This window comes from Typopeltis vanoorti, chromosome 1 (assembly GCF_054136105.1).
Source record: "Typopeltis vanoorti isolate ZY-2024b chromosome 1, IOZ_Tvanoo_1.0, whole genome shotgun sequence".
Classification (NCBI taxonomy): Eukaryota; Metazoa; Arthropoda; class Arachnida; order Uropygi; family Thelyphonidae; genus Typopeltis; species Typopeltis vanoorti.
In genome coordinates this window covers 186,763,678-186,773,728 of record NC_143549.1, presented here as the reverse complement: position 1 = coordinate 186,773,728, position 10,051 = coordinate 186,763,678, and the positions used below count along the sequence as shown (strand labels likewise).

The window sequence follows — 10,051 nt, the reverse complement described above, 5'->3', positions numbered from 1 at the left end:
GCCTACTGATATCTTGTATATCTTTCAGAAGTCTATAGGTCTATCTATCACCTTGCCCCTCTTTCTCGTGTCTATTAGTATCAAATTCTCAATCTCTGCTCAATATTTTTTTTATATATATATATTCATTCATTCTCAACTGTCCGCACGGTTAGCCTAGTGGCTTTGCACTTCGCAATATGACTGGGGAAGGAATGTCCCAGGTTCGATTCCCGTTGAAGACGTGAAAAATTTGAGGATCTTCCTCAGCCATAGCCAAGGTAGCCGGTCTTGGGCACAGGCAGTAGGTTTTTTCCCACTATTTTCATTCCACAAGCAGGCAAACCGGCCCACGTGAACACACACACGGATCCACAGCCATACATACTTAACTTCTCATGAGGGCAATCAACTCGCCCCAATAGGGATGGGGAAGAAAAAGGGAGGAAACTCCATATGAATATATATAAAAATAAATTCTCAACTGGATGCCCTCTCCCCACCTTCCATAAAATGAAATCCACCTACTGATATCCTGTATAACTTTCAGAAGTCTATAGGTCTATCACCTCATCCCTCTTTCTTGTGTCTACTAGTATCAAATTCTCAATCTCTGCTCAATATATATATCAAATTAAACTTTCATATTTGTAAATGACTCTTTAGCTGGAGATATCACCAATTTTATGTAGTAGCTTAACATAACTAAATTTCCACATTGAAAATTGGTCATATCAGGTCCAAAAAAAATGAATTTAGCCTTCTAAAACCAAATTTTCAAAAAAAGCAAATCACAGTAAAACCTGCTAAAAGTGCTTGAAAATAATTATTAGGGAAAAAAAAAAGAACTTTTTACTATAATCAGACTTGAAATGAAGTAGCTAGTTTCACCAGACTTGTTAATTATGGACAAATTTCTCATTGATGACTAATTTCAATTTTATCATAAACTAATTTAAAATATGCATGTATGCATGAGCACACAACTTTTAAATCACAAAAAGCAAAGGAGTAGTCAGGTGACAATCACTACTGCCTAAAATAAAAGAAAACTTCCATAGTTTTTTTTTTTAAAAAACAAAAAGATAAAATGAGATTTAAAGATATGTCTACAGGGATCCCACATACAATAATTAGATTATTATCCAGGTACCTCATGAAATGTGTGGAAAGATAGCAATTCCTAGTTTTCTACCAATTTAAATCTCCAACTCAGCTTTCAGGGTTGATTTCCTGGTTCTCTGTCATGTATATCTGCACCTATCCTATAAAACCATTTACTAGACTGTCATTCTCTTTACTACTTACTAAAAATGTTGCTGCTTACATTTCCTTAATCTTCATAATCAGTGCTACTGTCCTGATAATTTTGCTTATCTCCCTTTACTCATATCCTTCATTAGGATCTTTTTTCACCATAAGTGCTCTTTTGTATGACCAGTTATTCAATTGTTTTACCTATTTCATCTAAAAAAGATGAAAAAAAAAGTGATAAAAGAAGTATTGAGAAGACAGTAGGCTATAGTTTAGAAACAGCTACTTGACTATTTTAATTTCTGAGAATGTAAACACCAGTAGCAACAAACTGCTGATGTAAATAAAGCAGCAGCTTTTAAATTGCAGCCAACCTCCTACTTCTCAGAACTTGGATCATTTATTTTTCATGAGCTAAACAGCCTACAACACACACAATCCAAAATATGAGTTGACTACACTAGTACCCAATAATCATTTTTTTTTAATAATACCAGTCTACTCAAATCCTCCTACAGGAATTTCAGAATTAGAATCATTACAGACATCACAACACAAGCAAACAATGCCAATTAAAAATTTGTAACAGATATGCATATGAGAAATGTAACATCCCAGAATTGCATTAGGTTGCTTAAAGATATCTCTGAAATTGCTTTTCTACTTGCAAGGAAAGTCACTGGCAATCTGTAGTGGCAAATTTCATAGGAAGTGAAGAGGCTGTATATGTTGCAGACCATTTTGTTGCATTATGGAAGGAGCAGGAAATGAGCATGCATCAGAGTAACCTAGCAAACAAAGAGTCATATTATTATATGTGGGCACTTCCATGGAGTCCAAAGACTCATCGTGGGGAAAACCAATCTATCATACCGCTCCTTAAACCCATTGACAAAGCAACTGCCTCTGGCAACCCATTCTACTCATTCACAATTCTCCAAGCAAAAAAAAATCCAGTCCTCACATTCCTACTAACCATCTTTATTCAACTTCCAGGGATGACCCTTTGTTTTGGTCCCTCTAGCCAAGTGCTGAAACATTTCCCCTACATTAATCCTATAAAACCATTTAAGCAACAAATGTTTCTATCATATCTCCTATCAACAAACTTCTGCAATGCATACACCCTCAATCTCATAGGGAAGATTCCAAAGGCCACTTGCCTCCAAATCATCTCCATCACTTCATCCCCAAGCAATTCAGAGGACCACCAAACTTGAGCACACTAATCCAGATGTAATTTGAGTTTATAGATAAATTGTATGTAGACTCAACTACACAAACAATGAAGAAAAAATGAAACAGTTTGAAAACAAGAACCAAATCTTGGAGTCTGTGACAAACTAAAGAAAACATTTACTCATTCACTAGGGATGCATGTCCACATCATGGTGGACACAAGATATTAAAGCAGTTCTGGACAAGAATATTGAAAGTTCTTATCAAATAAATTGGAAAATGCCCTAAAAGAATAACGTAAGAGTGCTGTAAAAATAGCTAAACAAAAGTGATTTGAAGACTTTGGTAAGAATATAGAAAATAAACATCAAGAGAGTGGCAAAATGTTCTGGAGGCTATTGAAAGAACTTAGAAATGGAGAAAAGAATCAAAGATGATAAATGTGACATAAAAAACTGAAGATAAAGATATCCTAGATGTTTGGAGTAATTATTTTGAAAGACAAATGCAACCAGCAGAGAGAACTAACAGAAAATTAAGAGAAATGCAAACAGGAGTACATGTAGAAAAAGTAGCAAAAACCTAAAATGTGGAAAGGCAATTGGAGTAGATTATATTTAACAGAAATGCTACTTAAGGAGGTATAACAGAGTCTGGTCAGAACGTTAAATCCCACATTGGAGTCGAGTTCTCATAGTTCCCATCTATAAAAAAGAGAATAAAGCTGAATGAGAATTACAGAGGAATTTATCTTCTAAGTATTCCAAGTAAGATTTATATACAAGCATACTTAAGCTTGTATATAAATAAGTTGATAAAAATTTGAAGAGAAATTTGGAGAACAAGCTTGTTTCAATAGAGGTTGGTAAGATTAGATTTTCATTTTACGACAAATAATTAAGAAATTATAGGAACACAACAAAGGATCTGTACTTAAGTTTTATAGATCTGGAATAGGCATACAAGGCACTAAGAGAAAAGATTTTCAAAACAATTATATGGAACATAAGTCTATATTTAAATTGTAAGTCAGCAGTTAGAACAAAGAAATACAGGAAGATGGTTTGATGTAAACTCAGGATTAAGATAAGGATGCATGTTATGTAAGAAAGTGGCAATAAGCCTGAGGTTAGAATCAAAGATATTAAATTTAGCTTTGCTTTATAAAGATGTACTCCTAACCACGTTCAGTGTACATCTTCAGGGTTTTTTAAATTGCAAAACAGCTATAACAAATTTGGCTTGAAAATCAGCAAGACCAAATCTATGAAAATAGGCAGGAACAGACAACTTCGGCTGCATTCTCAATGGAGAACCTATAGCACAAGTAAAATATTTCAGCTATTTAGTGAAGATAGCAAATTAAATTTCAAAATAGATATGGAAGGTAGCCAGCTGAATAAATTTATATGGAATAAGAGAAATTAGCAAAAACACCATATTAGTAATATATAAGGCAGTGTTCAAAACCAGTTTTAAGTTATGGATCTGAGAGGTGGGTTAGAAATAAAGCACTTGATCAAGGACCAGGCATCAGAGTTCCGAGAAAAATTAAGGGAGTGAATGTGAACAGATGGCATCAATGGCAGAATTAAAAATTAAGATATTAGATAAGAAAGAACTTGACATTGTTAGCATTCAAGAATGTGTAAGCAGAAGTAATCTAAGGTCATATGGTTACTTAAACAGAATGGGTGAAAAAAGGTTAGAAAAAACTGGTATGTGATACCAAGATGGCAGGAAAGAGACCCAGAGAAAGACCAAGGTCTAGGTGGATTGATTTAGTCAGAAGCATCTTAGAAGAATGAAATGTTAGATACAATATTAGTACTGACAAGTAGTAGACTAATTTGGAGGAAAATTGTTGATAGATTTATGACGTGGCTGAATAATACGTTCATTCAATCACCATTTCAGAAGCTACACTACAGAATGCTTGTAAAGATTTCACAGAAATCACATGAAAGCAATCTATGATATCACCATGCTAAACAAATGACTGGATTTGGCTACTTTTTCAGGAGAGCAAAAAAAAAAAGTTTCATTGTTGAATTAAAAATCAATGCCTTCAAGTTTTGGAATTTAATGTTGTAATTATTACCACTTCTATTAACTTGAGATAAATTTTGACCATCAGTTAAACATTTGCTTAATGTGAAAAATGCATCCCCCCACATTCATTAATTTAGCATTGTGGCAACAACATGTACTCAAGCATTCTCACAATAGTTTACTTGAGTGAGCATTTATTAATAACTAGGATTTGATGTTTCAAATGTTGGAGGCTATAAAATCATCCTTAATTTTCATGTACATATTTCAACATACTCAAAAGGAAAGTACAAGTTAGAAATAGTTGTTTCAAGGATACTTGTGACATAAGACTGAATGATAATCACGTAATCACAAGAAAGATATTTAACCAAATATTTCGGTCTGGAAATAGCAGACCATCGTCAGTGGTATTACAAGAACTGTTCTTGCAATACCACTGACGATGGTCTGCTATTTCCAGACCGAAATATTTGGTTAAATAAATATCTTTCTTGTGATTACATCATTCAAGTTAGAAATAATTACCATCATATAGGTTTTCCTAAAAAACAATGTGGATCATTCAATTGCTGCCAGTTTGGTAGGTATGCTCATCAACAAAAGTCATATTTTTACAATGCAATAATTAAAAAAAGTGCTCAAACTGGTTTGGTTTCATTATGCAATATTTTCAAGACAACAGATCATGTAGACATTGTCAAAAATAAAATGCTGGCATCTGTAGTTGGGTGGTACAGTGCCAACTGCTACTATGCCATTCTACATATCATACTCTCTCTTGCCATATTTGAACTGAGGAAGAGGAAAAACAAAATTAAGAATTTTAGTTTGCAGTATATGAACAAGGTTCATACTGAGGATAAATAGAATATTTATTACCCACTTTAAAATATATTAGTATCTTAATTAATCAACTCTCAAAAGCTGAGACTACTAAACAGTACACTAAGTGAAATAATTTTAACACTTCATTAATATCAATTTTATATAGCATTAATGAGAGCTTTGCTTAATTTCTTGGATTCAGAGGCAAGATCTCACCACCCATTTTCTGATAAGGCTCAAGTAATCCAAATAAACTTTTACACTTCTGAGATTCAGTACTTCATTATGTGAAATTGAAAATATCCCTACTACTTCCTATGGTTACACTGCAATACTGATTTCTTAAATCTTAATATCATTTTAGCTGCTAAATACAACAAGTACTATTTTGGAATCTTCAGAATAACACTTCAATCACATCTAGCAGTACCACTTCAAAAGGAACTAAGCATATCACTGAGTTACTAACATAGCTCCATATAAATTTCTTCCAAAGTAAAACTAAGATGCTTTCATAATTTTCTTCTGCACTGACAAATCAATCTAATAGTAATTTGTTAGACTAAGAAAATAATCGAGTTCAGTAATGGTTTACTTTCTTAGTAAATAATTACTGAGCTCGGCACTATCTCTGGACTAGCAAAGTTTAAATTCTGACCTCTGAAAAATGTTATATGATGAATATGTAGATTTTTCAATAACAAAAACTAATGTGACAAATGATAACACTGGGTTTAATAAGGCTGCAATAATATAAAGTGACTAGTTTTGTCACATATGCTAGTGGCTTCTAGGTTAGGAAGAAATAAAAAATACAATAACTGGTAAACCATAACGTAACCAAACATGCAGGAACTGTTACACAAAAGTAAAAAAAAGAGAAACGTGTGAGTTTGGAAGCTGGCACAGGCCATTGTTCAGTATTAAAAATATTATAATTTGACAGATGCATCTCATATGAGTTAAGGTTTTGCATTTTTTTTTTTTTTTTTTTTTTTTTTTTTTTTTTTTTTAAGGGAAATTCAGGATACATACTGAACAGGAAAATATTCGCCATTTACATATTTGAATTTACGGAGAACATGCCTAGGAACTATATAAAATTCATCAGTTCTGAATGCTGGCGGTAGTTAGCATTCAGAACTGAATGCTGGTGATAGTTATGAGCCCTAAAACTTTAACTTGCAATGCTTAATTTTGCTATGGGAATTTCCTGGAATAACAAATATTCTATTATGATCAGGTAATATCAGATAAGGAAAACAATTTACAGAGCAATATGATTTAAACATATTATAGGAACAGCTTAGAATGAAAATATCCATAGATCCACATTTGCTCTTTTGACAGGTGGCTCAACAATTATGAAAACAAAATCTTTATCACTTGTGCAGCCATTTTCTGGAGGTATGTATGCTGCAATTTTTATAGTGATTATGTTTTATTCTTATTCATAATTTTAGGCAGTGCCATTGTTGACGCAATACAAATTACTATAATTCAGATGGCTATTACAAAGAGAATTTATTACCACTATGTATGTATGCACACAATAGAGAACACCTTTCATTTTTGCCATTTAGTTGGTAGTTCTCAATAAGTAGTATGCAATTAAGGCAGGGCCTGAAACACATGCCACTCACACCAATATTTACTAAATATTTTTCATGTAAATAAATAAACTCCCATGCAAATACTAAATGTTACTAGTACAAGCACCTAAGTGGAACATTTAACTGCATGAATAAAAATTTGACACGTCCTCTTCCACCACAATATAGGAGTTTTACTAGTGCATAAGCTTTTGTACTATGACTAATACTCAGTAATGATTTTTTTTATTGCTTCTGTTCTTTCTTGATTATGCAATGTGCATCTTGATTTTAACATGTACAACTAGAAGCACTTGTACCTATTTTATAGAAAGTGATATCTTGTCAGAACTGATAATGGCGAAAATTTAAAAAAAAAAAAAGATCAAATTCACAGTTTGTGTTGTGATAAAAGGTTCATGTACCATTCAACCATCACTAAGGCAAGGATGCAGTGTGAATGAGTTAACGATCAAAAAAGGAAGGGTGCATCTATGTTGAACTTTTGCTCTTTTCATATGTAAACTAGATAAAATAACCAAACTAAGAAACAACTGGCTTGTCTGAAGAAAAAAAAACATCTGAAGTTTCTTCAGAAATCAGCTAACTACTCACCTCTAATTAAAAAAAAAGGGGGAAGGGCAAATTTCACACATGCAAGAATATTAAAATTTGGAAGGCTATTTGTACTAGAAGTAGTGCAACCAACTCACAAAAATTAGCCTTGAATATCAAATTAGGTCAACAGAATTATGTATTTGTTTCATATAGTTTAAAGGCAAGTTCAGCTTAAAAATATTACAAGATCCAATTTCAAAAATAATTTTGGCAATCATATGCTGCCATCATAATGGATGGCATAAGATTCTCATCCATAATGTAATTAAGTTTTCCCCCTACTGGTATATTCTATTACTTCCAGTTAATCCATTCAGGTTACTTTAAAAGAGTTGCATTTCACACAGATAATGTCTTGATGCTATAGCCGGCAATTTAAATGCATTCTAAAATTTAATGGTGGCATTAAATTATTCCAAGGGAAAGTCTGTATAAGAGTAAGAAGCGATTACAGTCCCTATAAGATCTGGATAAAAAATGCATTTCACTATATAGTAAGTAGCAAAATTTCACAACATTGTTACTTCAAAAATGAAAGTAATGATCTCAAAATTTACTGAACTTGGAAGTATGTGTTATAAACCTTTCACAGTGAAAGGATAAAGAAATCAAGGGAAAGCAGTTTATAAGTGCAAATATATTTTATTATTATTACAGAATACTTTCAATGCAGAGTCATTTTTCAATGCATGAAGTACATTATACTTAAAATATTTTGCTTATATACATGAAGTTATATAGAGTAATCAAATATTTACAGCCATTAAGTGAAATATATAAACAAAATACTTGGTCTCTCTTACAAGAGAAAAATAAATTCTTTTACAAGGCATAGGCTTAGCCTTCACTTTAAAACTGTATCAAGAATAATGGTGTGATAAAATTTCATATTGTCCCTTTAAAGCATAAGTATAGGCCGACTAGATTGGTCATAGTTTAAAGTCAACGAAGGAACCGTTTCTTGTGAAAATGGGATAAAGTTCGAACCCGTTTTCAATATTAACAAGTTTGTGCTTCGCTTATTGGTATGAATTACGATGGAAGATAAAAATAAGCATACCTTTATACGCCATAAAGCCAAATGAGATTGATAATTCCATTTCGAATAGAGCGGCAGGATTAGTTCAGTCTAGCAATCGAATTTTTACACTGTCAATGCTAAAACTGGTGATGGCCGTTCAAACGACTGACGTGTTACATAGTCCGCTTGTTTTGCACACAAGTCAGGTAACGATAATCCTCGCCGAAGAGATGGTTTACCTTCCCGATTATGGTTCGATGAAAACTCGGATGACGAACTTAACTGAAATGCTGTACCATGGGACTGTACAGGTAACTGACCTTGATCAGTAGTGGTATTTTCAATTAGACCAAGCCCTTGAAAACTACACCTAAACACTGTCACTAAATTACATATTTTCTGTTCAACATCCATCGGACTTTCTTCTGGATTGGATGTGCTATTATCCAGGTCTAATTCTTGAAAATCACCCTCCACGTCACTATCAGAATCACTAACATAACTGACACCTCTCCATGAAGTACGGTTCCGAGACTTCGAAGCTCTCGAAAGATCATATTTACGACGTTTCACACGAACACAACCGTCATCTTCAGCAACTGACTGTCTTCGTTTTAAGCACCTTGTCTGAGGTCGCAATTCTTGAAGTGAGGCCATTGGCATGTTGCCTAAAGGTTTGTTACAACCAGCTGTTGTTTCGCGTAAATCACTTGCAAGATATCCATGCTGAGTCGACGGCGTAATCGGTTCCGTATTATAATTGTTTGAACACTGAAGCATAGCGAAGTCAGTGACATCACAGCCATTGACCGTGTCACGTGACACTTTTGGTCCAGTCATGTGCTGGCACTCTTCTATAGCCTCTGGGTTGTGCAACAGGCAAGCCAGTCCAAGATTAGGCTTAACAATCGAACCATCTCCAACTTGTTGAGAGTTATGATTTATTTTGTTACAAAACACATCCTGAGGCACTTCACTTATATCGGAATAAACAGAATTGTCCTGACACATAGGAATTTCACTGTTATCATCTACAACATAATTTCGTACCTTCTGAAGAACGTTAGCAACAAGCAAGTTTTTGTGTAGACTTGTACCGCCACGTTGATTTCTGTAGCTGGCAATCTTTCCAAGTGAAATTGCAATTACTCGTTGCGCTTCAGTTTTCGGCATCATAGCAAAAACAAACGTAAGGAGGATAACTGAATTAGGCCTACTATTACTGCACTAAAGTAAACAAAACAAAACTCACACACCTCCACCTTACACTACAACTACAGCGAAACTGACGGTTGGAGGAAATGAGTCCAGTTTTTCAGACAAATACAGACTACGTCACGCAACGGTGGAATGGCCCAATCACATTTCAGGTCATGACGTCTTTGATTTCCCACGGTCACGCCATCTATGTACATGACAGCATTGCGTGAAAGATGCCAAAAGACGGCCGGTATAGATAATTTTATTAGTATAGTATATTACTGTACTGGCATGGTGTAGTAAACATTATAGTAGTCTGTTCTAATAG

The 10,051-nt window shown here is 33.9% G+C and overlaps 1 protein-coding gene across 1 annotated transcript; it reads right to left on the bottom strand.

Moving 5' to 3' along the window:
* Positions 1 to 8,124: 8,124 nt before the first annotated feature.
* LOC150110708 (uncharacterized) lies at positions 8,125 to 9,805 on the bottom strand. Its single transcript, XM_090395849.1, has one exon. The coding sequence runs from the start codon at positions 9,697 to 9,699 to the stop codon at positions 8,647 to 8,649; it is 1,053 nt and encodes a 350-aa protein (XP_090251975.1). The 5' UTR covers positions 9,700 to 9,805; the 3' UTR covers positions 8,125 to 8,646.
* Positions 9,806 to 10,051: the final 246 nt, after the last annotated feature.